At 42.1% G+C, this 27,410-nt stretch overlaps 1 protein-coding gene across 3 annotated transcripts; it reads right to left on the bottom strand.

The window, feature by feature from the left end:
- Window positions 1-343: 343 nt before the first annotated feature.
- KNL1 (kinetochore scaffold 1) lies at window positions 344-27,410 on the bottom strand. Of its 3 annotated transcripts, none has more exons than XM_075095286.1 (26): window positions 27,259-27,410; window positions 25,013-25,082; window positions 24,541-24,580; window positions 24,237-24,296; window positions 23,093-23,154; window positions 22,529-22,584; window positions 22,299-22,338; window positions 21,176-21,213; window positions 20,781-20,833; window positions 14,088-19,352; window positions 13,158-13,302; window positions 12,066-12,133; window positions 11,841-11,939; window positions 9,236-9,351; window positions 8,335-8,425; window positions 7,147-7,263; window positions 6,427-6,514; window positions 5,614-5,682; window positions 5,167-5,206; window positions 4,948-5,049; window positions 4,369-4,469; window positions 4,005-4,073; window positions 3,750-3,859; window positions 3,038-3,156; window positions 1,601-1,723; window positions 344-1,502 (listed from the first exon to the last, which is right to left on the bottom strand). In XM_075095286.1, the coding sequence occupies exons 2-26, from the start codon at window positions 25,045-25,047 to the stop codon at window positions 1,397-1,399; spliced, it is 7,212 nt and encodes a 2,403-aa protein (XP_074951387.1). In that variant the 5' UTR covers window positions 25,048-25,082; window positions 27,259-27,410; the 3' UTR covers window positions 344-1,396. The 3 variants fall into 3 exon arrangements, with proteins under 3 accessions (XP_074951387.1, XP_074951390.1, XP_074951389.1); XM_075095289.1 differs by lacking the exon at window positions 27,259-27,410 and adding an exon at window positions 27,178-27,196; XM_075095288.1 differs by lacking the exon at window positions 27,259-27,410 and adding an exon at window positions 26,927-27,126.

Genomic DNA, 27,410 nt, shown 5'->3' with positions numbered 1-27,410 from the left:
AAAAAAGCCCAAGACGAATAATGCTCACGAAGTACTGCGGCAGCACCCTCTACCGGTCAGTTAACGCTGATACAGAGACCTGAGGAAATTTAAAAGCCATTTCAGGTGTTGCACCTAAGTCATTTGCAACTTAGGCGCTATTTTCCTAATTAAAAAGAAAAAGAAAATCCATCTGTGAAAGCCAGGCCATAGAAACCTAACACTAGGAAACGCAAGGAAAAAAAACCCAACCAGGTTCGTGTTATGACAATCCTCCCAAAAAGCTAACAAAGTTATTTCGGTAGCAGTAGGCAAATTTTCAGTCACAAGTTTAAACAGAGCAGCCAATAATCACAACTTGAAGAAAGAGCAATAATTCCAATGTTTAATGTTTAACTTCCACCTTCCAAATAGAAGGAAAATTTGTAAAAGGACAAAAATTTATGAACACTTAAACATGTGAAAACATTTTTAAACTCAAGATATTGTAAAGATACAAAAATTGGCACCTGCCTACAGAATGGACAGTTGAGAAGCGGTTGGCGCTTCTACAGGATAAACTCGGTCAGGGTTAGGGCGGTGCCAACAGCTCAACCTACATAATATACAAAATATATACAAAAGCAATCCAGACTGCACCTCCAAAATCGCATAGCTCAGTCTCCTCACTAAAATCCTAACGCATTACAAGCTCAGACGAGGTACCAGAACCAAGAGTCAGATCATACTGGACAAGACACCGAACATCGGAACAAACTTCTGGCTGGAGCAGATCACACAGATGGAACCTGATGGCTTTGAGTCTGGTCAAGCACAGGGATCTTTAGCCGTCGTGACAGAAGTACGCCTGACTTTGGCCACCAGGTTAATTATTGCAGGTGTTTCGGTTAATCAGGAGCAGGGTTACAGTTTCTGTGTTTTGGGAGGGTTTCCAGGAAACCGATAAAAATCAAACGTGATGCACTATGTTAAAATGCTACGAAGCAGTGAAGTAATGATAGTGGGAGTAAATCCCAGTCATGTTAATTTAGAAAATACTCATCATTTTTTTATACAAGAGCTCTGTAAATCAACCCAGAATAAAATCAACATGCTGTGTCAGAAAATATCCGTTCTAGGAAAGACCATACGAACAAGGAGGCCAAGACCACCGGGGGCTGAAAGAAGAGGCGAGGCAGATGGCATTTCTAAGAGACAAGAAATTCTTCCTTCTCCTCTTTTGAGTCCTCTGCTTTTGTACAAACCTGGGGCCTACACCAAGCATCCTGGGTACCAACCAATTATTCGACAAGATTACTGAAGAGCTGAGTGGCTAACAGCACTCCTGTTCTGGTGAGAGACAGCTTGGATTCTTACAAGACTGAAATCAAAGAATATCCAGTCTGACTTCTACAGTCCTGCACGCGGCTGTCGTGAATCATCTGGGATCCTGGAGCAAATCCTGATGAATCAAGCTGACTATTCTCCGCAGATAGTGGTAACCAACGGTTACCTTGGACAGAACAGCAGAAATCTCCTCCTCCCTGGGAAAGATAAAATTATCACACGTGTTTGAGAGGATAGGCCACATTTAATTCCCCATCGCTAGCTTCGAAGCCTAAGGCATATGGAGTGGACTCACCCAATATTCCCGATCTGTTTTTGGACAGTGAAGGGCAGCGAAGCAGAGGGGTAGTTGGCAGATAGAGACAGGGTCAACTCAAACTTTGCAAAAGCTGTGGAAGCGGAGAACAAAAGCTTCACTCTGTATGTGAAAGAAACAGAAAGAAAAAGATCAATACAAAATATTTAGATGTTCTGCTGCCGTTGCATTAGGTTCCAGCGGGAAAACAAGTGGTGTAATTGACGCAGCAAGCTCTGTGACTTCTAAAGAGTTCCAGTGCAGACTAACAGTAACTTCGTAAGTAAGGTTAAAGAACCTTTCCACACTAACACTGTCCGCATTCTGACACTGAGTGAGAATACACAACCCCAGCTGTCCTCGCAGAAGAAGTTAACACACAGATAATTCACAGAACCTTTCAAAAATTAGGGGAGAACATGAAGCAGTAATCAAAAATAGGTTTTCCGGTTAACATGAAATATTCCTCGGTGGCTAAAGTTTTCTGAAGCTTTAAGTAGGACTGTTTTACCTACAATTCCATAATTCTGATTCATGAATCCAACCCAATTTAAATCAGTCCAAATTTCTGCCTAGCACAGCACTCCTGTCTGTGACCATGTGCAGGAAGGCCAGGGTTGGATTTCCCAGGCAAGGCCATCAGCAGGACACAATGCCAGGCAGCAGACGCTTTGGGACAGCGTAAACCAGGACAAGCACACACCAGGTCTTTTCCAGGGAAATCTCCCACAGTTTGCAACTTCCTGAGCACAGGCTGCCCTTGCACGTGTGTGGTTGACTTTAACTACAGCACGCGTGGGATTTTTGGCGTGTAGTAGGACACCGCTCTTGCAAAGGGTACTGCAAAATGAGAACGACCCGTGGGAACAGCACCCGGGCACGTGGAGCAAGCTTAACTGGGCGCTCCTTACTTAAGGGTATACGTCAATAATAGGAGAAGGTGAAGTAGTATCTATCTCGTTCCACTGGGGCATGCCACAAAATTGGGAAGTAGTATGAGAAAATGAAAGCTAAAGAAAATAAACGTTAGTTTAAGTGCATTTGTCCTTCAGTGACTGATTCTGCTTGGCTGAAGGAAATAGAAGACTAAAAGAAACAAAGCCCTAAGCTACAGGTAAACTCCTGGCTCTGTTTCCTTTGCATTGCTATTATCTGGTCTAAAAAGTTTTAAGGGAGAGAGTCAAGTCAAACAGGAAAGTGGCAAGGAAGGCGAGGTTATGTGACAGTAAGGAAGTGGCTGAATCCAAGAACAGCTTAATTTCCACGCATTTGAATATTATAGTGCAATTGTATTAAATAAATTAGATTGTTGTTAAAACCAGTGGCATAAAATCTCACTTTCAAGAAAACCAAATTGAAAGTATTTCAGCGTTTTGTTCCTGATTACCCAGAGACACTCTCTGAAGGAAGGCGTAAGCTCCAGCTGAAGTTACTCACTTTGTGTCATTGATGTCTGTCTTCAGAAGATTAAATTTTCCACCCCATCTCCCCAGAAATTCAATCTCCTCTCCTAAGATCTTGCAACGACTCACCACCAGAGAGACGTCATGAAGAACCTAAGTGGGCAATCAGAAAAGCAGTCACCTTGGCACTCAGGCTGGTGAACTATGGGACACCTGAAAACAGTTTGCCTAGAAAGTATACAAACAAACCAAAGCAAAACCAAAACAAAACCAAGTGGTTCAACCGCTACCCCAGTTTGGATGGGAAAACGAAACCGCACAAGCATAACAACAAATACACAATCTTTGCCCTAAGATTCTCCCTTCAGCTTTGTCAACGGGGGCACACAGGCACACAGGAACCCCACGTTTGGCTCGGCAATTTAAACCATTAATTCTTTAGGAAGCAGAATGGCATTCAGCTCAATTCTTTAGCTTCTACTAGCAGAAAACAAAGGGATTTTAAGAAATCCCTATGACAGGCAGATGTTAATGCAGCAAACAAGGAAGAAACCTCTGCTTTTAGGACTCTTGCCTTCAGGGACAGGTACTTGCCCTCCCACCTGAGAATATTAATGAAGTAGATTTTTATTTGCATTGATGAAGCATTCACTAAGGTGCTTTTGCTCTCAGTATCAGCCCTATTCTCTGTGACAGAAAAGATTTAATGTTTTTCCAGAGTCCTCTAGGCTTTCCTGGAACATTACCTGGGGCAAGTAGTACAGCGTGGGACACTTTTCCTGCCAGCATCCCTGACCGTCAATAAACTGGAAAATGAGTCTTTGGACTAAACATGAGGAAGGTGGAGCTTTTTCCTCTGTAACACGAAAGAAAAACACGTTGCCAGCAATCTTTTAAAAGTCATACAGTAACGCATCAGCAGACAAACCACAAATTTACAGATGCCTTCCCAAGAATGGATTACCAGGGCAGCTACTTTCAAGCTACTCAAAAAATCTTACCATCCAAGAGAGATTCAAAGGTCAGGCTAACTATCTTTCTGGAAGGATCTTCACCAAAGATGTCACCATCTGAGAAGGAGAGGGAAAAAAAGCCCTGAAGAGTTATTATTTCCACGCTGGGTTCTGGAGTTACAGCTCTTCCTCTTCAGAAACAGCCACTCATTACATACTTTTCTCAATTTTCATAGAAAGGACTGATAAACACACTCAAGGCCACCTCTCTCAGCTTACATGCTCCTGTCGTAATGTGTTTTCTATTTCCTTTTAGCAGGTCTTCACAAATATAGAAACTTTAGATTTCTGTTAGGTAACTATTTAACCTTTCATATTCATAAAACTGAAACCTACCCATTTTGTGACTTACCTATTGGGGGTCCAAACACAACTGTGAGTTCGATAGAGTCATACAGAAAATTAAAGACTGCCTGCTGTTCACTCCATTCAGTAATCTCCCACTCAGTGAAGCTAAAAAGGGGGGAAAAAACAACCATCGCTGTAAGTTTCAACCAACCAACCAAAACAATTATCTGAAAGACAAAGATCAGAGTTTTATCCTATAAATATATATTATATTATTAATATCTTACTATATAAGTGCAGATTAAGTGCACTTGCAGCTGTTACCACATAATACACCAACGAAATTTTCACTTTCCAACAGAATGCATGAATCTGTTGGTAATGTAAAATGAACAGTATTATGCTTACATAAACGTTCATTCTGGAATTGGCGGAGTGTTGGATATAGAAAGACTGAATGCAGAGTATCGCTGCAAAGGTGTTAATAGAAAAACAGTGTGTCACACACGGAAGTTCACTGAGGTTTTATTGCTTATCCTAGGCTGCGAGGAGATGGGCATCCAAGCAAACCCGAGAACGTTTATATAGGAACGTTAGGACCCAAACTAGCTGGTAAAAATAAAACTGAAGGTCTTTTCCTTACTTGTATCTCTCCAGGATTTCCTGGCAGCTTTTTTCTTCTTCCTGTAGCTGGTTCATCTCAGCAAGCATTTCCTCATTCTGAGCCTCCAGATCTGACAGCTTTCTGCAAGATAAACCATCCACATGAGACGTAGCACACTGGTTAAAAAAACCACCAACCCTCTAAAACCTAAATGTGCACATGTTATTTAAGGTCTTCAGATCCTCTTTGACATCTTACCTTTGAAGTTCTTCTTCTTGGGCTTTGAGGCTTTCCAATTCTAAGAGAAAGGGAAAAAAGCTATGTGAGAAAAGAGCAGTAAAGAAAGCCCTAGCTTGCTCTGCGGTCACTGTTCTTAACAACATGAAAGATCTCAACCTGATGGTTGTTACTCCTACCTGGATACAGACACAGGGCCACAAAGGCTAGTAATTATTGAATAACTGAATGAAGTGCCAGCACGCACTCTTCAAGTCACACTGTACCAAGTTCTAAGCTCCATTTTCCAGGGGAAAACCAGTCCTTTTCATACTTTAACACCTGAGTAATTAGCTGCATCCAATGTGGAAAATAAAGCAGTAGTGTTTGCATCCATATCAGAATTAATATATCAGGGTGGGGGTTGAGTATCACCCTCTCCAGAATTTAAAAGACAACCCAAGGAGTCCATTCAGCTGGTACCATTACCTTTATCTAGGTTTTCCTCTTTTGCCGTTTCATCACTACCGTCTGCTTCCCATTCTTCCCAGTCAGAATCTATTGGAAAGAAGTATGAGGTCTCTGCAGAACTCCCAGATTCAACACTTAAATTGCACTGTGGGTTCTATAAATCTTAGTGAAAAAGCTAAGAAAAATGTACAAAAGGCCAGAAGGGTATCTATCAAAAACCTCAAAAAGTAACAGATAACAAGGAAAACTCCTTTTATTGCATTGTTTCAAAGCTGCAACTGTCCAATCTGATTTCTATGTAAGGCGTTGGAATAAAATTCAGTTGGAAGGGAAGAAGTGAAAATCCACAGAGCATCATCATGCAGCAATGCCAAGTGCTGACTGCAGCTTGTGTGGTCACAGCTGAACAAGTTTTAAACCACCCAGCTATGATGCTGAAAACAGTACAGTCCCGGAGCGCACAGCTTGGCCTTGCCTACCTGCAGGAATGCTGGCAGGTTTTGCAGCCGTTTTGAACTGCGGGCTGCCAGCAGCTGTACAGTAATTGCTAGCAGATTTACCCAGCTTGGCTACCTGTTCATAGGCTACAGTTATAATTCTGTATTTCAGCACAGACATGCTCCTACTCTTTGTACGCTGTGTAAGCAATTCGCACTAGACAAGTTTGCAGACACAAATGAAGGCCTTTAGGCCTAACGGATACTTGTGAACAAAGGAATCGTAAAACCCAAGCAACTACCAAACACAGAATCCTGACCTGACCATTTAAACAGCAGCTCTGCAGCAAAACAGAGAGATCAGCACATCAGTTGCTGGTTTGGAAACACGCACCCTCTCTCAGAGCAGCAAGACAGCTCTCTGCCTCCTTGAGCAATTCATCCACCTTCTCTATTCTTGACTGTAGTTTTCCTTGTTGTTCCTAAGGTGGGAAAATTGTACTCAAGTTAATGACATTTCTTAAAAAGCTGAATTGTCTTCTGGGACCACCACGTGGATCCTTGCTCGCTAAGAACCTAAGGGAAGAAGCTGATATAATCTGTCATTAGAAGGAAGAGGCACACTGACAAACACTAGGGCAGTAGAAAGTACTAGACACGTAACAGTGTGTCTTCCTCGTGACTTTTCATATGAAGGGATGAGTTAAGACATGGAAATAAATAAATTCCTAGAGCTTTTAGCACATACAAACTTCTGATACCTCTCACAATGCATTACTTCTGCATTTCCTTGGCAGTTACCAATCCTGACGTTACCACAGTATAGAGAGTAACTTCTGATGGCATTTCCTTTAACACTCCCGTTTTTCACTCTGTTTTGCCTAAAACCCTTAGGCAGAAGGTTTCTGTAGTGTAAGTGCAAGAAAGTCACTGTCCCAATATGTTCTACATTTGCATATAAATAAAAGGGAAGTATGCTTAATAAGGAGGAAACCTTCAAGAGAATGCAGATGTACATACAATAATTAGGCTCCTAAACTTGACAAAGACGGACAAAATACGGTAGAAGTTCCTTTTTTTAAAGCTAAAGCTCTGCAGCCGTGCGGCACCCTACCTGCGCGCTCTGCAGCAATTTGCTGTACAGTGTCACCTTCTCATTGTGAGCCAAGATTTTACTCTCCTTGATGAAATAGGATTTCATTTTGTTCAGTTCTGCTCCAAAGCTCCTCAGCTGCAATGAGTGGAAAACACAGAAGAGAAAGTGAATGGGAACGTGCAACAAAGGATGGTTCAACCGACCCTGCAGACTCTTTCTGCCTCCTCTGCTCCTCCCAACATCCCATTCTTTACAGTGTTGCCATCTGCCTGTTCCCACTAGGTGGTATCCCTCTAATTGCAGTGTGCAGAGATTTGCTTAATAAGCTTTCAAGTTTGTTATTCTTAGCTAAGGGTTTTAGGTGCTTTCATTGTTTGTAAGTATAATTCTTCCTGAATCTAGTTAATAACCAGGCCTCCGTGATATCCTGTACCAATCTAATAATGAACTATGAAATACCCTGTCTTTTATCAATTTTGACTCTATTTTCACTGAATACATCTTTATTCTTGGCATTGGAAACAGAATTGGAAAACAGAATCTCTTGATCTACCATCTCAATTCTGGCTGTGATACTTTTATAATGCTTCTGGGTTTCAAATGCAAATGTCTTTGGTGTGCTTTTTTTGTGCCTGTTGCCATTAGCATTCTCCTTTAAATACCCTCTGGCCCCAGCTTTTGATTTGGCATGTGACACCACTGCTGCACTCCAAACCCCGTACTCAGTTTTATTTTCATATGGTGACCCATATTTTCTGTTCATTATGTCTTGCAACATCACGTCTTTCTGAACTAGATAAGTGTTTAAGGTAATGGACAATTCTGCTCCACCCATGAAGCCAGAGTCGCTATAGTAACAGCAGTTCATTTTTTCCTTCCAAAATTGCAGTGTTTGCTTAGGCCCATCCAAAGTGTCTCTTCTGTTTTCTGCCCTCAACTAACCTGAATTATCAACTTGAATTATCAAGCTTTTCTGTTTTATAGCAACACAGTGCCTTTAATGTACTTTAAAGGGCACATATCCATGCATTCTTCTGACGTACTGGAAGTTCTCAGAGCAGTTTTCCACTCAGAAAACATTTTGCCTGGTATCACCTACCTGCCTGCTGTTATTCTGTGACCATCCTGCCTCTCATTTTGAGTACATAAGTTAACCTTACGTCTTCATTATGTAAGAAACGACATTATCTCTTCATGCAGTATTACCTCTTCGTCAGAGCAGGTTCTCATCACTTCCCACAAACTCTTATTCACATTCACCAGGAGCTGATCCTGGATATTTGCATAGAGTTTTAACCTGAAATATGGCGAAAAAAATATTGAAAGGAAGTCTTGCTGCAACTGCCCTGAGCACACAGAGCAGCACTTTGGTATTGATACAGTCCATTCCCCTTTTCTAATCAAAACATGGAAACTCAAATACGTTCATTTAATTGGGCCTTACATGTTGGAGAGACCCTCTAAAGCCTTAATTAGATGGGGGCTGTGTTTGTTAAACTCTAGCACATAATACCAAGCTCATTTCTTATAGTCTTTTTGTTGGGGGCAGGTCTGAATAGGAGGTAGAGGGCTAGGGAGCCAAAGAAATGGGGAGCGGTGCGAAGGAGGCTGTGAAAAATCTTACTTTGAATTGTATCGTAAAACTTGATTTTGCACATGAATTGTAAAAGGCATAACGAATCAGACCAGAAGTGTCCTGCAGTTAAGAAAATCATGATAACTGTATTTCAGTCTAATAAGCGCTGGGAGATTAGAACAACCGACTGTAACCTATTACAATTCTGCTTTCTATGTTTGATCATTTTTGATACAAATTAAAGAGTTTTACTCTAACTCTTCTGATGTGTGACCGAAACACTGTATTAGAAAAAGATAAATTACTTGAGGAAAACCAAACTTTCATTATCTCCATAACCACAACCCCTCCCCAGGAGTTAGCCCTAGACCGCCTACATCTGTCATACGCTGGCGACAGCATGAAGTAGGTTAACTAGCATTTTTATTTTTCCCATATGTAATGTATTAACTTTCTTCAGGCCACTTTGCATGCAACCAGAACTGAAAAAATAAAATTACTAATATACTCTGTGACTGAACAAACACTCACTCATCTATCATCTGAGAAAGGGCCTGGCAGTCTTCTTCATAAATACGCAGCTTGGGGCGATAAATGTATTGGCTGTAAATGAGGTCTTCTGGCGTAGGGCGTGCACTGACTGCACACTGGGGAAAAGAGGGAAAAGTTGTGAAGAAAAAAAAGACGTATTTTTTCAGAAACAGTAACTTCTAATCAATTCACATACAGACACCAACAAAAGGCCCAGAATCTTTACTTTTGCAGAACGGGGAAAAAAACCAAACCACCCCACCCCAACTGGAGGCAGCCTGACATACTTAAAGGATTGTTTTCCTTCTGGCCTTGTCCCGTTTCATTCTGAGACACATACAACCTCAGGCAGCTCATTCCACTTTTATGTGCCACGTTTCCTCATGTTTGAGCATGGACTGCCTTTTGGGACATCACCAGAGCTCAAACAAAAACCAAACTGGAAGAGGTAACTTCCTTGTAGGTGAAGACTTGAAATACGTGCGTACGTTATCCAGGTAGTGAGAGTGCTCTAGCGTAAAACAGGATAGCTACACTTGATTTGGGGTCGAAGTTCCCAATTTCAGCAAGTCCTCGGCACACCAGATGAATACGATAGGGGTATTTCAGCACGCTGCCTGTATAGCGCAGCTCTAACAGCTGACATGAGTTCCAGCCCTTCAGAGAAAGCTTTCAAGGGCTTTTGGGGGTGGGGGTGAGGTGGGTGTTTGTTTCTTATCAGAGATCAGTCACTAATGAATGGTACCAGAGTTCTGTAAGCCTGATGAATAGAGACACCTCAGTATGAATAAACTTGCAAGCTGAACGCGTAAACCAAACTGTAACTAAGGTAGTACAGCGTTTTAAATAAAAATGGAAGAAATTTAGAAGTCATAAAGGAAAAAATTTAATCAATACAAATTATATTAATTTAGCTGTGATTCTTTTTAATCAGTTTTCGTTTCTGATCATAACAGTTTTAAAGAACGTTAAAACGGACAGACTTTTTACTCGCTAAATTGATGCATGGAAATTTTATTTGGCCAGCCACGAGGCGATGAAGAAAGGCAGCACACGACGGTGCCACGTGCGCCCCAAGACACAGCAAACCGGCTTGCTGCGAACTAACAGAACAAAGAACACAGCTGCGGACCTTATCTCCAAGAAGATATCTAAATTTTAATGGGAAAATTCTACTGACATATTTGACCTGACAACCTGACATCTTACAGCGGCAAGACTTGGTCATACAGCGGCCAGTTTTCAACTAATCTGTAGTACTAGAATTAATTTCACAAGTGAAGAATTTTCACAAATATACCACTTTCCGTGTGAGGAATATGATTTTGACCACACCTTCTCATACATAGTAACAACTTTACTCTTACACTTCTTATCATAAAGACATTAAAAATTCTGGCCTAAACAGGTGTCCCACTACCCATTTTACAGAAGGAAGATCAAATTTCATTAGAACTTATTGAACATACTACTGAAAAGTTCTCCAGCGCTCTAGAATAAGCACTGGCATAGAAGAAACTCCCAAACCAGAGTCAAAATTATGCAGCCACTGCTAAGCTTTTCCACTTTCCAGGATGGCTTTTCCATTGCCCCAGTGCATCGTTCACCATGCCAGCAGAAACTGTAGTAAGCAGCAGGAAAATTGAAGTATTTGAGCTAACTCCCTGTTTACAAACGCTAAGCATTGAAATCTTGCAAACAAGCTTTCTCTGTTTATGAAACTTGAAGCTTTTCCGTGTCAGTATAACACCTACACCCAGAAGACTAAGCAGCTCATTCACATGGCTTCCTTACGTACGTACTGTTCCTTGTACAGATTATTTGCAAAACCCAGGCAGGTAATGGAGATCAGCCCCAGCATCCAGTTAGACATTCAGTTGGCTGCACAGATGTGCCCAAATAACCAAGCCTGAAACACTAGTCATAAGAAAGCTGATACGGAAATATGGTGCCTTTACTGAAAGCCGATGCCAAAGCCCTGCTTTCAGGATGACTGCGAAGTGAGACTCCTGCCTTGTTCAGCACCAAGCTGCTACCAGCGAGGGGTACTTGTCTGCATTCCCACGTCTGCAGGAATTCAACAGAAACTGGGTTCAGGCAGAACAGACTTAAGGGGAAGAAATAAAGAGTAGTAATGCCATGGTGAAGCACTTCGGGAGAAGAGAGTAGAGCAGGCAGTAGGAGCGCAGAGTAGCATTTCAGGTTTCTGATTTCAGTGGCTGACAGACACAGTAAGAAGATAAAGTGAAAACGTTAGACTGAGCTGCTAATTCTTACTTTCAAATGTATCATCCTTAAAACAAGTTAAAAAAAAAAGCAAGAATTAGTGTGTTTATCCAAGGACACACCTAAATATATGGTGTTTCATGAAGAGACTGAAATCTATTCTATTTCTCAGTACTGAGGGAAGAAAAGCATCAGACTTATCAGAGATGAACAAGCAAAGAGACAAGAGGAAGCACACACCTGCCAAAGTGGAAGCGATTCTGGCGTAACTCATTTGAAGGCCTTTAATTCAGACCCATTAGTTGATAAAAATTTAAAAATACAAAAGAATATAATTTAAGCTCAATTATATTATGCATGTCAAAGGACAGACACTCACATTGGCTGGAATATGGCTATGCCGGGGCTTCTGAATCGGAACATGGACTTGAAGAAGTGTAAAAAACTCCCCGACTGTGATAACACCATTCTGAAATTTCTGTAAAGATTAGGAAAAACATACAGTTAAGTACATTTTTCAAGTAAGAACATTTACTTGCATATACATATGCAAGTAGTTTCCCTGTTAGGACAAGAACTTAGTGTTTTCCAGTTATTTACATACCTCCCGTAAGTTATCTTCACAAATGCTATCTGTGAGAAGCTGAGACTCCATCTGACTGCTTCGCTGAACTAGCCAAAAACAAAAACAGGGGGGATATTGCTGCGGTTAATAATATCCTTATGGAAATATGAACCTAAGCTCATTAGTCCTAGGGGAAAAAAAAGGCAAGTTTAAGGTAGAGTTTGACTTTGATGTGCATTTCCAGTGCTGAATGAAGTAACAGAGGAAACAACTACTTGGGACAAATAAGGCGGACTAGATTAAGGATCTAACATAAAATAAATTCTGTGTCAGGCTGTAATGAAATGACAGAGTTCACTTTTCTGTGGGAGGAAAGCCATGTGTAACATACTAAAAAGCAATAAAACTGAGAAAGAGACTCCAACTAGTTCACAGAGGGCATCTGCGTACGCAGAGACCAACAAGCACCTGAGCTGCCAGCGGCTTTCAAGGTAAAAACACGGCAATAAGTTCTGAGCCAACAAGGGCTAGTTTCTCACTCAAAGGAAAGAGCCCAGCTTCTGCTGGATAAGGCACATGATTTCATGGCTGCAGGAGGCCAGAATTGGAATTGGTTGTGCAAATAGCAGCATGATATCGCTTATCAGATGCTTGGCAGATTTCTGCCTTATTGTTAGGTATCAGTTAATTAGCAAGAGCTAATTAAACCTGGGTGCTGAATCTGCTTAGAGCCTGTCCCTGCAATGCACTCTGAGGAGCCTTCTTCCACGAGCGCAGTGCTGAGACAGACTCATTCTGCACAGAAGCAGCTTAAGATCATCTTTGGACCAGCGGAGTTTGAGCTGGGGCTTTGCTCTGTGCTAAGGTAACTAAACTGCCTCATCAGTGCAACTTGCCCTTGAAAACAAAGCTGTACTCAAATTATGCTCCCCCTTCTTCCGGTCTTGGCTTTCCTGGAACAGCTTGGACTCTTAGCCAGAGCAGAAAAGCATGTTGACTGGCTGGGTGGGAAGCTATGTCACAGGCACACGAGGCCTTTCCCAAATGAAATACATACTCCGCGTGGGGCTCTTCCTTGATTAAGCGTAAAGAACATAAGGTTCAAAGCCATTACTACAAAGGAAGCCTTACTTGTTAATTCTGTGTCGGCCTTAACAGAATCCAGAGAGCTGCTGGTGCTGGCGTGAGTACAGTCAGGGCTTTTAGCCGACACATTTGGAGGATCTTCACCTTCACGAACCTCTACTTGGCTTTGAGACACAGCGTCAAAAGTAACCTAATATTAGTAAGTTTAAAAAAAAAATATTAAAAGAGCGACATGAAACAATACAAGAATAAGTCAATCAGTAGTTTACTGTAGCTTTTTCTTGACGTTCAGAAAAGTTGCATTTCTAGTATCGGCACATTTGTTATCTAGTCAGCATGACAAACCAGTGTATGGCCAGTTAAGCCATTTCCTACGATGACATATAGGAAGTAAAGCTGCAAAATCCTCCATTTGTTTCTCCATCAGAGCAGTAGCCACCACCGCACACCCTTCCAGCTTTTGGAACTAGAAAGGTTCTACTGATGATGTACAAGCTTATTTTTAAGGTCAGATGAATGGTCCATATTTGCACAGATTTTCTTGATTCAGTTGCAGTTTGTGCTGTCTACACAAAAGCTAATTTAAACTAAACATCCATGTTTGGATTTTAAATAATTGCTTGGGGCCTTACTCTATCATTGTACCTAAGCAACAACTAGCAAATAGTTTAGTTCAGAGGATTAAGAGTATTTGGTCAAGAAAGGATTAAAAGGATACTATGGAGAAAATTATTTAAAATGGACACATCCCTCATTCTGTCCGATTTGCTTGGTTCAGGGAAGTTGCACACATCAACCCCATTCTTCTGTTTTGGCAAAACAATGAAAAAAACAGGGGACGACATAGCAAAGTGACAGCAAACTGGTGGTTAAGAGAAACAAGAAAGCCTACCAACAGACCTGCTTACACCCCAACATTTAAACACAAGTCCCATTAGTGTCCGCTGTACCCTTGTAATGAGTGATTAGGCTCACCTGCAAGGCTCGGGAGGCCTCGTCATCCAAGTTTTCATCCATTTTGAGCTTCTTTGGACTTTGAACATCCTCCTCATGTTGTTCCAACGCTCTTTTTGTGTTGCTGCAAGTTTTTGTCTCTTCGGATTGATCCTTTTCATTGTGGGAGATTTGCTTTTTGCTTATCTCATTGCAAGCGTTTTCCATGAGTTCAGAGCTTACGGATTCGTTTGAATCCATTTCTTCTAGGCAGACAGGAAGAAATTCTTCTGCTATAAACTGAGAAGGGCTGAAGTTCTGCCTGCCAGACTTCTTGTTACCTGGGGTTTCACCAGCATTTACACTTACTCCTGAAACCGGTGCTTTCCCTTTGTCTGAAGGTTTTGCATTTATGCCTTCTACACTAGAAACAGAGGGATTTCTTCTGTTCGGTAATTTAGGCTGGAAGATTCCTAGACGAACAGTTATTCCTTGATATTTATCCTTAAGTGCCATGCCCAAATTTGCATCTGTGGGAGCAGCTCCAGATTCGAGACACATGTTCTCCTGCTGTTCGGTACAAAATGAACTATTTGGTTCATTTGCAGTATTTTTTCCTAATCTCAAGGTTTCCTCTGGCTGAGTTGATGATTTGGGCAACTGGTCAGAAAAAGCTGTTTCAGAAACAGAGAGAACTGCAGTTTTCCTTCTAATATTTTTCAGTTTTGAACAAATATTTAAAATACCTGATAATTCAGGTGCAAGAGTGGGATCTATTTGATCTCTTGGACTGTCACCGACCAAAAGTTGCTTAGTTTGTTCAGAGTTTATTTGAAAGTCTTTTGGAGGTGTCTCCTCCCCTTCAGCTGATGGCCCTTCATTTTCCTTTGATTCCTGGCTAGAAACTGGAACAAGGCTTGCTCCGGCCACACCTAAGTCTGTAGTTAAATCTTTGTGTCTAGATGAATCTTCTCTCAATAGCTGGTTTCTCTGAGTGCTACATCCATCTGGAGAACCCGTCAAAGAATCTGATTGCTGGATGGGAGGTGAAACACGGGCTACCAAATCGCCGCTTTCTTCACTGCTATCCATGGGCCCGTTATTTGGAAGCTTGAAAGATACTCTCTTTGATTTCAGTTTTTCTGACTCTGTGAGATCCAGCGGACTCTTTATAGGGGCAGAATTATCCGTGGGAAGGTCGAGATCCTGTAGTGGCCGCAGATCCATAGCGTCTTCTGGAAGCGAGACAGAATAAACAGAATTTGGTGGTGTGCCACCATGGGCTTCGATAGCTCCTTTCTCACTAGGAAATGCTGGGGCTGATGAAGCAGGGGAGGGAACGCTGGGCTTATCCTTAGATTTGGTACGATATTCACCATTCAGGTCTTTTGTATGTGGGGAATCTGTTTCATCTCTGCAAGGCAGCAACGCACTGCGCAAGTCTGGTTGCTGAGTGCTTTTGTGTGACAATTCTTGGTTCCCAAATCCACAAACATTGTTATTAACAGCAATAGTATGAGATGCTGTTATTTCCATATCGTCTTGGCTGTGGGCAAACATGATGGTTTTATCAGCAGGAGCTGCAGAAATGGCTGGGATGGGTTCTTTGTCCTGTACATTAATTTCACCACTTAATACAGCTGTGTGAGTCGTAGTGATCTCCATATCCTCAGCCACAGTAAAAATGACGGTTTTGCCATCTGGAACAGCCTCCTGATCGACCTGCTTAGCCAGGTCCAGTCTATCCTCGCAGGAGACGCTTCCAACACTTTCATCAACAGAGTGAGACTTGGTCATTTCCATATCAGCCTGGCAACTGGTAAACATAATAGTGGAATTGAGAGGAGCAGACCGACTGGGTTGCCTGCCTTGCAGAGAATTCCCTTCCAAAGCTGTGCTATGGGTTTTAGTGATTTCCATATCATCCACAGGGAACACAGTAGCTTCGCTATTCGGAAGTGCCTGCTGTCCAACCTCCTTATCCAAGTTCACTTTATCATCACATACAACTTTTACAGTAATTTTATCAGCAGAGCAAGACTTGGTAATGTCCGCATCAGCCTGGCTACTTGGGAATGTAACAGCTCTGACGGGATGAGCTGAACAGACAGAATGAAGCCCTACTTCTTTTTGCAAGACAATTTCATGGCCTATGGCAGCCGTATGGCTCTCTGTGATCTCCATGTCATTATTCTCATTGTTCAGGGAAAATAAAACAGTCTTTTCCCCTGCTGTCCCCTTCAAGCTCTTCCTTGCAGTCCTTTTAGCCATGATGAGCATCCCCGGAGATGTAGCCTTTCCCATAGATTTGTCAGCTGCAATAGTATTGAGTCTACTTATTTCCATGTCATTGTCATAGGTAAAAATACAAGTTTTATCTCCAGAAATAAAGGCTATGTCATCATTTGAACCTTTACACTGCAAAATTAACTTGTCTGCTGAAACTGTATGACTTCTGGTGATGTCCATATCAGCATCTTCTGCAAATATGGTCGTTTTCTCACCTGCAAAAGGCAAGTGTTTTAAACCAGCCACGGTTAACGTTTTCTTGCCGGACACCAAGGAGCACACATCGCCTGCAGGCTGCTCCTCGCTGTTTATTGTCATCATGACCCCCTTTTTTAAGGACATTATTTTATTGTCATCTTGAACATTGTGTCCAGGTACTGCTTTTCTTTCTGATAAAACAGGATCAATGTTGTGATTGGCAACAATTACCGCACAGTTTCCAGTCAAGTCCATGTTTTCACCAGAGGGAAACACAACTGACTTTTCTAAAAATGAAGGCAACTGGGAACTTCCCTTATGCGTTTCAGACGTATGGGCTAGTAACGGCACTTCAGCACCCCTCAAGTGCAGGCCATCAACTGAGTGAGGATTTTTAAAACCCTCTTCTGAAGAAAGTGCTTTACCAATTGAAAAATCTCTCTCAGAATGTACATGAGTTGGCATCCCTTTGTTTACGACCTTCATAGCAAGGGTTTTCTCTTGCCTGTCCGAGTTTTGGCAATCTGCTTTTATTCCTAATATTGTTCCACGTTGTTCATTTCCTTTCCTTCCAGAGGCAACGGGCTCATTACTGGAAATAAACGAACCACTGGGAGCCAAAGGAGTAACAGTTCGCTTATTTGTGTTCATTTTCAAATCCCCACATTCTGTTGCTGCAGTCTGACTTGTGATATCTGCACTGGCACTACCACAAAACCCAAAGGTCTGGTTTTGCTGCTGCCTGGATATTCCATTATTTTGGTTATGATTATTCTCGTATCCTTGTACTGTATTAATAGGAGCAACATCAAAGGCAGCAAGATGAGTTTTGGTTATGTCCATGCTTTCATCATCTGAAAACCTGCCTGTTTTGTCATTTGTGCAGGAAACTGAAGCGTTGAGAAGGTTTTTTCCCGAAGGCTGAGATATAATGCCTTTTTGACTTTGCAAAGACACGAATGCACAGGTGTCGGTGACAGTATTCTCAGGGACTTCTCTCTTTTGTCCTTGCAATGAACACATGCTCTTTGCACAGGAACTTGGACCACTTGCCCGAAAGTTTGTTGTTCCAAGCTTCTTATCAACTATTATCATCTCAAGATCTTTAGCATCCATTTCTATAGCCTGGTTTCTTTTACTGTTCCCATTGACACCGATCACCTCAAGATTTTCCTTGTCCATATATAAAGAATTTGCACCTTCACTGACATTTTTGTTCTGGTTCTTTCTTGGAATTATTTTACAATGTATTTGCTTTGCTTCTGCAGTTATCCCATCACTTTGATCATCAATGACAACAGCGTGGCATTTCGTTATTTCCATTTCTTCCTGCTCATTTAAAGTGGCAGATGTAGGTCTCTTATCAAGAAAACGAGCTTCGCAGGTGCCAGAGGTGGACGGTCCGGCAGCAGATTCATTTTCAAGATTCCTTCCATCAGCCTCAACAACACAGGTTTTAGTCAAGTCCATATCTTCTCCTGAGAATATTACCGTCTTCTCACCTGGCAGAGAAACAAGGTGAGAGTTTGTGAGTCGGGGCTGAAGCTGGCTCTTAGACACACCAGCAGGCACTGAATTTGTACACGAATCAAACCCAACATTCACCGAAGCAGCCCCGTGACCTTGGGTCACTTTTTCGATTCGTTCAGCCGAGCCTGAAGATGGTTCAAGTGCACTATTTTCGTATGACACAGAAGCTTGATTATCTAAAGCTGTTCGACTCCTTGTAATGTCCCTGCCGCCACGTGCTGGACGTCTGTTCTCTGCTAGCGAAGCATCTGTATTCAGTGGCATTTCAAAAGTTTTATGACCTGAACTGTTCGTTTCTCTAGTGCTGTCATGATAGATGACATCTGTGTAATTCCCAGTCATTTCCATGTCATCACATCTAGAAAAAACAACAGTTTTATCACCTCGGAAGACAGTCTCAGAAGAAATGGATCCTGGGATGGCAGACGTTGTTCTGGCCTCTTGTTTAACAGTTCGCAGCACTGCAGGATCTTGTCTGCCTTCGACATTTGCTATTTTTTTGTCTGTACAAAGTTGAGGGACCGGCTGAACAATTAAGTGCTGATTAGACGCTCTCCTTAACGTAGAATTATCTAACTCTGTGGATGGGAAATCCTTTTTGAAGTTTAGACTTTGATTCCCCACACTGGAGAAGGGAAAAGACATTTTAGCAGTGTGACTAGTCGTCATATCCATTCCGTCGTCTGCAAATGCCTCAGTAACATCTGCACGCAGTAACAGCCCAGGTGGAGCTTCACAGACACCAGAAAACATAGCTTCCACATCAGATGCCTGGCATTTTGTCATTTCCATTCCATCATCTTGCCCTCTAAAGACTTTTGTTACATTGCAGGTGTCCGGTGGTTCGTGGGAATATACAAATTCCACTGACGATTGTGCCACGTCTTCTGAGACTTGTGGAGGGATAAAAAAAATGTTCTCTTTTTCAGGCCCCTCAATAGGATTGCGAGCCTTTTCGTTTGACTTCAAGCTCATCAAAAATTCATTGAAATTTATTTTCCTTACACTAGTAGCATCTTCCTTCTCTTCAAAAGATGGGCACGAATGGTTTGTAGGGTCAGAGAAAAAATGAAATTCTTTGCTCATTTCTGCCTTTCCATTATTAGAGTTTAACCCAGCCAGAAATGATGTGATATCTATTTTCTCAGTATTGTCGGCTTGATTGTTTTTCAGGTTACGTGTAATCACTGCAGTGTGACTAGCTGTCATATCCATTTCATTTCCATCTGAAAAGATGAGGGTGGTGTCCTGCCTATTTGTTCTTTGACTGGTGTTGTCCGCATCATGCCACTAAGAAAAATGGGGGGGGGAGAAAAAAAACAAGGAAGGAATTAGTTACTGGCACTTAAACAAATGATACAATGTTTTATTCTCTTTAAAACAGAAATCGACTAATGCAGCCCTAAGGTTATAGCTTTATCATTCAAGGAAAGGACGACAACTTAATTATTAGAGCATATCATATTTAAATGGATTTTTTTAAAAAGAATGCCCAACAGTAAAACTGAGACACAAAGACTTCGTATCTAGACACCTTGGGAAGCATGGAACAAGTACAGAGCCTTAATGGATCCATGTTTTCTGAATCTCTGCAGTGTGGTTTCTGCCTCCACCCCCCCAATAACTGGAGGTAACAACCTTGCCCAGCTTATCACGTGTGTGCCCCAAAGCAGCAGCACCAAGTTGGAAGTTTTAAAAGGCTTTTCCACCACTGACTAGAGATTTTAGTCTCTTTAATAGTGAGGATTTACACTTTTAAAGCTGTAGGAAAAAAATGCCCAGTAACAACATATAACAACATATTTTATCAAATATAATGAATATGTTGATCAGGAACAGCTTCATGTTTACTTCAAATTACACCTGCTATTTTATAAATGCCAGAAGAAGCACAACCGTATAACACTACCCAAAACAAGGAGAGACAGAGTGTCAGTCTGACCTTTATAGCCTCACGGCGTACATCTTCTCATCCGTACTACATTTTAACTGGGGGCGGGGGTTGTTTGGTTTTTAACATTCATTAACAAGAGCTAACAGATGTTTTTAAGCAATATCTTTAAACTCAACATAAAAGCCAGAAGCCACCGCAGTAAGGGAGACTGCTTCGACAACCGCACTATTTAACAGCAGTGCCACAACATCATCACTGAAGCGTAACACGGTTCAGGATTTCTGTGCAATTGTGCCTGTGAAGGTCTTAGCTTAGAATTTTGTGTGTTATTACTTGATTCAAGTAAAGAAATTCCACTGCCTTTTCCTGCTAATCATTGCAATTTGTCTAAAGCTTTTTAGCGGCAGGAACAGAGAGTACATTGGTGTATGTCCATTCTACCCAGAGAAGGGAAAAAAAAAATACACAAGCAGGGTAATACGTGAGAGAAAAACACATAACCAGAGCTGTCTGAAACATAAGCTCCTTTGCACATTCTTAGATAAGAATTGAAAAGAATGAAGGAACTAGAGCTCACATCCTGAAAAATTAGCAAGCAATTTTAGAAGCCAGAGTTACCAATACTGCGGTATAATGCCTATTGGATTAGCAAAATACTTCAAAATACAGATTGGCTTTCAGAAGAACTTTATGTGCGTACAAGGATTGGTTTGGGGTTTTTTTAGGCAGTTGAGTGACATTTGTCATTTTTCCTACACAAATTATTGGAATATATTTTGGACACTGCTATTTTCAGCACCAAAAAAATAAAAGCCTTCACATACCTCAGTCTGCTGCACCGATGCCTGGATAGGGGCGTGAAGCAAAGTGTTCATCCCTGGTGAAAGGAAAGGAAACACTCCATTTGTTGTGCTTTTTTCTTACTATTGTATCCACTGAGCTGAAGACCTATGTGCTCGTTTTACAAATACCACTAAGTAAGAACAATTGCAACCAAATACACCCTGAAAAATACTTTCAGTACTGCCTCCAGCACGCGGAAAAGCCGCCCACACCCCTACAAAAAATGCTTGTCAACAGCTTTATGGGACAAAGCCCATTTGTACAATAGTCATCTCAGTCAGGGAGACTGTTCTAGGCATGTTAAAATTATTTAAACAGAATCAATAGCTTTGAATAAAGGTAGTTATTTTGCTAGTGGATCTATTTCCAAACTCACCAGTGATCTCACATGGAACCGCTTCAGGGTCTTCATTTCTACAAAAGGAGGGTTAGGTAAACAGCTTGTTAAAAGATTTCAGAACAGAAAGCCTCAGCAATATACTGGCAAGGCAGAGAATTCTGGTGCGTAGCTCATTGGGACTGGGCAGCAGATACCAGGCACTACGTATAGGTCTTCAACATATTCTAGTTTGAGTTGCAAGCTTATTTTCCCACGAGATTCTCTCACCTTAGCATGCCACAAGCCATTGTTCAACATACAGGTGGCATTTTAATTCCTCAGTGGCAAGTTAAAAAAAAAAAACCAAAGAGGAGATTAATTCTTTCTTTTTAACTCAGACCTTTCTCTTTGGGAAACAGAAGCTGCGTTCCTAAAGCCTGCAATCATCCCTCTCTAAAACAAAAAGCCAGATACAACGACCAGCTTATGTGGTTTGCAATCTAACCTTTAATGCCTTGTGCTCTCTACTGTTTTACTCAGTGCTTTTTCAAGACCAAAAAACCCTAGCTAGAGTGCTGGTTTTTATTTTTATATACATGCACACACACACGCACATATATGTGTTACTGTGCTGAGTTGATACCTTTAAAAGCATGAGTTAACTACCATTGTACATAAGATGTTTCCTTGCTATACATTTTAAATGTAAGAAATTCCCCTTCACATGTAGCAGCTCTCTAAATCCGTTATTTTACTTATTAATAATGCCATCATCGTGCTTGATCTAGACAAGATCTTTGAGGCCAGACTAACACTTTATTTACCTCTGAGGGAAAAAAGTTATAGTATTAAATATGGAAGACTCTGTCTATCAGATATGGAATCTGGTAGGTCTTTCCTGGAAAGCATCCCCAAGCAATCAACTTTGGAAGGAAGCAGTTTCAAGCCAAAATCGTTCAATTTTTCAGAAACCACTACCTTTTTGTGAGTGATCAGCACAGCTGCATCCTTTTTTTGCCGTATCCCTTCTTTCACCAATCAAAAGCACTGAGCGATTTTATACCTGAACAAACACGTGTGCTGCACTATGAGGAGCAATATTTTGACAGCTGCACATCATGTGAAGAAACGTATTTGCAGGACAGAACTCTATAGTCATGGGAGTTGTTTGCAAACTTACTGATTAAGCAGGACATCGTTCCTTGTATCTGCTGCACACTCTAGGAACAGTAAGAAAATTAGACATTAAAATGTGAGAAGCATGATCAGAACAACCAGAGACAAGAGCAAACTGCACAGAAAAGAACGTTCTGAAGTTCTCACTCTTGACGTGCCTTCTTATCACGGCAAAAACCCAGAGAAGCGAAGTACTTGAAAATGCCTTAGTGGGAGAAGTAAAAGGAGTCTTACCTGTACTATCTCCCTCTGCCGTGTTATTCTTACGATCTCGCTGGAAGACTCTGCAGCTAAGAAAAAGCCAAACCCAAACAACTCAGTTTTTGAAAAAGACAAGACCATCTGTTTTGAAGCAAATTAAAAAAGAAAGTGGGGGGGGAGAGCCCTAATTTCAATCTTTTCCACATGGTGTGATCTGAAACGAGATATCGAAAGCCAGAAGCTTACTGAACCCGGTGGTTTTCCAGCAAGAAACACTTCCAGAAACCCAATTTTCCAGCAGGAATATGTCTTTATAATACTTAAGATGGAAATCACTAAAAATTTAATGGGAAACAAAAAATCCTAATTACATTAAATTCACTGAACCATTTTTTTTCTAGCTAGTGATAGAAAACGAATAACAGCTCTCTTAGGGCTCAGAATCAACTCAACAGAACAGCAGTCACCACTTCGCCTTCACTGAATACTCACAAACGTACGCAAGCAGCAATTTTAGGGGGTACCAGATTATTACCTATAGCCGCATTTTATGCTTAAATGAAGGATGTAGATCTGTGTCCCTCAGAGCAAACTTACTTTATGGTGTTCGCAAAGCTGACACGGCGAGAGTTTTTCCTACGTTTTTCTATATTGATATCCTGACAACAAAGAACACAACACTTGGATATACAGAGAACTCTTCTTACACCATAAGCCACAATAACCACAGCTTTTCCTGAAACGCAAACCCAAACAAAATCCACCCTCCCCCCCCCCCAGTAATAATCTATCAGCCTAACAAGTAGCACAGATATTTACCAATACCCCTGAACTACTTTATAGTTCTCCAACTTATCCTGACATAAAGACACCCATCTCATAAGAAGCAGGATCTGAAGATCACTCTGTGAGGACTGCCCGGTTTCAAACACAAGAAGCAGAATACCAGTTAGAAGGATTTTTGTCTGGTGTATTGTCTGGCATACGAGCGAAGATAAAGCCCTGATGGTTTGTCTTTATGGGAGAAAGGGAAGGACTCATGGAACAAAGTCAGCATTTTCCTAGACAAATGTTTAAATGGTGTCACTGACTACATGATCACACCAATGCTCCTATTTCATTTTCTGAAGACATTACCAGAGGCTTTTCACTGAAAGCCTTACATGCTAAAAATGAGTTTTCACATTCTGTAATCAGCAACAGATAAACCATATAAATACATGATGCAACTAGAACATTAGCCCATAGAACACAGCCTAGCTAGAAGTAGCATTTAAAAAGAAATCCGAACTGAACAGGCCTATAGTCACAATTTCTAAGAAACAACAGACACTACAAACATGAAATATATTCTGTACGTATTTCTAGAAGAAAATGTTTATTTTGTAACTTTTACTTCAAATAAATGGCCAGGCTGGGTTATGTTTTTTCAGATGTAAAACCATCTTAGTGACTATACCAGTTTGTACATTGGTGGATCAAACTGCCAGTCAAATGACCTACTGCAGGAGCAAGTTAGGCCTATTAATCTGTTTATTCCTCTTGACAGAAGAAATATTCTGATGTAAAGCAGAAGTATAAGAAAAAATCAATTGATTTCTTATGCTATTTAGTATGCCAGACGCTATCCTCTTAAGCAGTTGCTACAGGAGTTGTTACACCTGCAGTTTAACCAGCGACAAGCTGAGGAGCAAACCGAAGATGTCAAGAGCATTGGCAAGAAAGGACTTAACAGACCTACCTGCGTCAATTCGTTCCCATTTCCCAGATCGTCAAGAGGATTTCGCGGAGCCTTTAAAATCTAGAAGAAATTATAATAGTTGAGAAGATCAGCCCCAACTACAAGAACTGATTACCTGACTGGAGAGAGTTTATAAGAGCCACCAGTGCCCAAGTCAATCATATCACTCTAATAGACTCTTTCTTTGCTCTTGGCATGCTTTTCTTCAACTGTGGTGAGAAAACAAGTTCCTCTTCACATCCTCCCTTTCTTTCCTTCACTCACTCACACAGTTTTCTTTTGAGAAATTACTTAAGTTACTCACAGAGGACAGTCGCTTCCCTCTGATGTGCTCTGTATTATCACTGGAGGGGAAAAAAGGGAAACAGGCATTAGGACATAAACTTGAAGCAAGAGGTATTCCTTGAACAGTGCTGCCACATTTTTAAGGTTAATACATTGATTTCTCTGTTATTTTTACAAGTGTGAAATTAAATAAACAAGCTTGCTTGGAATAGATTATTCACTCCAGCACCAGTTCTCAAAAATAACTGTGGAAAACCCAGCAGACTGCCCTCCAGCCCCCACGGACCGTTAGTCTCCAGACAATCCACTGCTAGGAAGTCCCCTTAGAGCTTTCCTGCACCCGATCAAAGAAACTCCCTGTTCTCCTCCTTCACAATGGAAAACTCATTTCATTCAGGAGGCGCTGAAGCGCACGCAGGGATCAAGAAAAGTTTTGCCTCTAAATGACAATATTTATACCACAATAAAGTTCTTAGGAGGTTTCAACTTACTTTTCCAAGTTAGGGTCTGTGTAAATCTTGTCCATTTCTGAAGGATGTGCTTTTCCTATGAAACGCAGTACTGAAATCCAAAAACATTAACGAACCTCAGTAAGAAAATTGCATGAAACCACAACTAGATAGCAGGCTTAGACGCTGTGATTTTTCTGTCTTTCTCTAGTCACAGAAATGCACTGAAGTGTAACAAGCCGCTCACGTCCACGTATTCCTCTTTATATCATGCTGTAGAACAACTGCACTAACAGTTTAAGTCTTACTGGTTAGGCGTCCTTTGCTTTAAAGTTAAGATTCTGCAAACTGTTGGAGATAAATGCGATCAAGCCTTATACAATACGATGTTTGCTGTGACGCACAAGACACTTTGTCAATCAACGTTTCCCTCACCCCATGAATATCATACATCAATGCAAATAACTCCCACCAGCACAGAAAACTACACCACTTACCAAAAGTTGCATACAGGGATAAAATGAATTAAGCCACACTGACAGGATGCCAGTGCTAACACAGACTAAATATTGCCTGACATTTCTTTTAAACCACAACACAATTCAGGGCTTTGAATACCAGGTTAATATTCCTCATAAAGACCACCCAAAAAATGTACTACAGAACCAACACTGTAAGATCAAGACATGCAATTCTCTGTGCTTCTTCCTAGATTTCAGTGATGATCTCCATCTACCTGCATCCCTTCATCAATAACTATGCAAAGTATGCTTACAGGAGAGCTATAACCAATCTGACAGCATTTATCACCTTACTTTATTCTCCCTTTGCTAAACCTCAGCAAGCAACATTGTAAGAGAAGCCCTCGCCTAAGCAAGGATTAAGTGATTTGTAAAATTTACAATTAAGTTTTACAATTAGAGAGAGAAATCTGCCCGGAACTGCTCAACTTTTGCGTTTCACAGACTCATAGGCTCTCAGGTCTGCAGGGACCTCTGGAGATCACGTAGTGCCCCCCCTGCTCAACACTCCAGCAGGTCGCTCAGGGCATTGTCCGTCCCAGGTCTGAGCAGCTCCGAAGAGGAAACCCCACAATCTCTCTGGACAACCTGTTCCGTCTTCACTGCATTTTTCCTCCCACTTCTGTATAAATGATATTTCTTGTATTTCAGTTTGTCCCCAACGACTGTTGTTCCTTCATTAGTTACAAACAAGAAGAGTCTGGTTCCATCTTCTTCAAACCCAGCCCATCCACACTGACAATTTCCCTCTGACAAGCAACATCCGCTGGTCTCCCTTTGTCCACCAAGCCAGGTACCTCATCGTGGGGGATTTAAGCCACAAACTGACTCTTATTTTTCAAGCTATTTCTTCAAGCGGCACAAAAGGCGGCCGCACGTACAGGTGTCTGGGGAAGGGCGAGAGAACAGCGCTTGGCTCTAGAAAGCCTCGTTTAGTCTGCTGGGAGTCTGCTATTAGGAGGTATATGAATCTGGAGTCCACGTCACAATCAACATGCTCAGTAGTCATTCTCTAATCCTTCTTTGAACTCATTTACAAACCTTTGATGTACAAGCACACGGCGGGGAGTTGAAATGCTTTGTTATTCTGTTTATGAAAAAGCACCTCTTTTTATTCTCGTATTTAAGCACCTCTCCTTTCCACACCGTGAACATGAAGAAAAACTCTGTAATTTTTTTCAGTTCATTCATGAGCTTACAGGTGCCCGCCCAAGCCCTCCTCGGACTTCCCTCCCTTCAGGAGAAAGAATCACTTTAGTCCCTCTTTATAATTCCTTTTTGCTCCCGAGCTGTTTCCCCTCACGGCCCCCGGGTTCGCTTTGCCGCGCTGACAGGGCTGTCAGCCAGGAGCACTGCCCAGAACAGCCTCCAAATGCTAATTTACGCCCCGTAGCCCCTTACACCGGCATTTTCCCAAACGTGAGTTACTTCATACCGATCAGGACCGCATTTATCGCTCGGTTTATCAGGCGATTCCCCTCACGCTTCGAGGCTGTCCCCGACGCCGACTACTGAGGGGGAATCTCCTCAGGGCCGGGCTCGGTGGCGCTCGACCCTTTTCCCACCTCGCTCCCAGAGGCGCCAGGCCTGCGGAGAAGCCTCTCCTCCCGCCTTTTGCCTGCACCCCCCTCCCCCGCCGGCCGCTACGCCGCGGGACCCGCCCCAGCCACAGGCGGCGGCCGCCACCTCAGGCGCTCCCGCGCTCTCCCGGCGCGGCCCCTTCTCTCCTTCTCCCCGCCGGGATCCCTCCTCCGCGGCCGCTCTCACCCAGGGCTCCGGTCAGGGTCCTCACGCCTGACGCCGGCGGGGCGCTGACCCCTCCTCTCCGCCGCCGCTGCCCCCCGGTCCCGCCACTCCCATCGGGGTAGGCCCCGCCGCCGCTTCGCTATTCAAATCTAACCGCCGCCCGCCGCGCCTGC

The sequence above is a fragment of the Phalacrocorax aristotelis genome, chromosome 5 (genome assembly GCF_949628215.1).
Source record: "Phalacrocorax aristotelis chromosome 5, bGulAri2.1, whole genome shotgun sequence".
NCBI classification, from domain to species: Eukaryota; Metazoa; Chordata; class Aves; order Suliformes; family Phalacrocoracidae; genus Phalacrocorax; species Phalacrocorax aristotelis.
The sequence above is the reverse complement of the archived record's forward strand: the minus strand, read 5'-3'. Positions and strand labels throughout refer to the sequence as shown.